Source organism: Diaphorina citri, unplaced genomic scaffold (genome assembly GCF_000475195.1).
Source record: "Diaphorina citri unplaced genomic scaffold, Diaci psyllid genome assembly version 1.1 scaffold12051, whole genome shotgun sequence".
Taxonomy (NCBI): Eukaryota; Metazoa; Arthropoda; class Insecta; order Hemiptera; family Psyllidae; genus Diaphorina; species Diaphorina citri.
The window spans coordinates 1-1,542 of NW_007389422.1; the positions used below are offsets into that span (position 1 = coordinate 1).

General features: G+C 41.1%; 1 protein-coding gene across 1 annotated transcript; it reads right to left on the minus strand.

Annotated features, from left to right (window-relative positions):
• Positions 1–196: 196 nt before the first annotated feature.
• Positions 197–1,430, minus strand: LOC103522856 (the record flags this gene model as incomplete). Its single annotated transcript, XM_008487943.1, has 1 exon — positions 197–1,430. A coding segment is annotated over exon 1 (1,234 nt), but the record flags the coding sequence as incomplete, so codon positions are not given.
• Between the last annotated feature and the right edge of the window lie 112 nt (positions 1,431–1,542).

Genomic DNA, 1,542 nt, shown 5'->3' on the forward strand with positions numbered 1-1,542 from the left:
AGTTTCAGTGCTCCTATTATGTAAAAGTATACATTGCTAAGTTCTACCTTATTTGTACGATTCAATAAGTTAACCAATGTATGCTCTCCCTGCTCAAGATATTTATGTAAGTAGCGTTCTCTCAATGGGAAATATTGAGGGCAATTTACAAAGAAATGGAGTAGCCCCTCCTTTTCACCCAGATTGCAGATTTTACATGTTTCTTCTGTATCCCAAGTGTAAGTGATTCCTTTGGTGTAGATCCTTACTGCCTGATTGCTACCCAGTCTGATCTGGGCTAATACCCTACAGGTGTCCATAGGTAGGCTGAGCTGCAGGTACGGTGATACACTTGGTATGTTGTCCAATGGTTTCAGGTCACGGTACAGAGTGCTGTAGGTTGAGTTTCTACATCTTTCAATATCTGCATTGATTAGGTTCTCCTTTAGTTTTTCCAGAATATCCTCCATGTTGCTCTTCACCACTGAGGCGTCCTGAGATTCCCATACCTGAGCGAAACCTAGTTCAACAAGTTGTCTTTTCAATTGTGTTGCCCAGTTGTATTTTTCAATGTTGCATGATCTCTGATCTAAAGCGCACAGCTCGAGATAACACAGCTTCGGATATCTATCCTGTGCCATCATGAGGAGTTTCATCCACCAGCGAAGCATTTGAAGGAAAACTGAGTGGGATAACTTAACCACGCCCATCTCAAGCCTGATTGTGTAGTTGGGTGTATTACGGGGGAGGCAGTACAGTGTTTTGAAGAGGAAACTTTGGCACTTCTCAATGTTGTCCACATATCTAAAAGCCCATATTTCTGCGCCATAGAGTAGTGTTGTTTTTACACAGGCTTCTAACAACTTTTTCCTGCTGTCCCAGGACTTCATCTGCGATGCACTCATTGTTCTTTTCACACTTGCTATAGCCGCTCTACCCTTGGAGTTAGCTTGTTCGGCAGCTTGATGAAAAACTGCATGTGATGAGAAAGAGACACCAAGATAGTTGAATGTGCTGACTATCTCCAGTTTCTTGTGTTTGTAGTAGAGAACATCTGAATCTTTTATTCTCCCTCCTCTACGAAAAATTACAATTTTGGTTTTTTTCTCATTCACAATCATTTTGTTTTCTTCACAGTATTTTTCTAGGGAGTTCAACATTTTTTGCAGTTCTGCCTTGCTGTCTGCAAACAATATGAGATCATCACAGTACAAGAGTGATATAATGTTTTGAGTAGGGTTGATGTTAACTCCTCTTAGCCCATGATTCTCTAGGTATTCCTTGATATCATTCAGGAACAGGATAAAGAGAACTGTAGATATTGAGTCCCCCTGCATTACTCCTTTGGATATGCTGACTTCTTCTGTGAATAGGTTAGCAACCCTGATTCTAGCTTTTGCATGGGTGTATAAGTTTTTCATGGTGTTGATGTACTTAGCTGAGATTCCCATATTGAAGAGTTTCTTCCAGAGCAGCTCATGTGACACTTCAGAGAATGCAGCCTTGAAGTCTACGAATGCACAGTAGAGTGTCTGTCCCTTTATCAGTCGGATGTTTACTAGG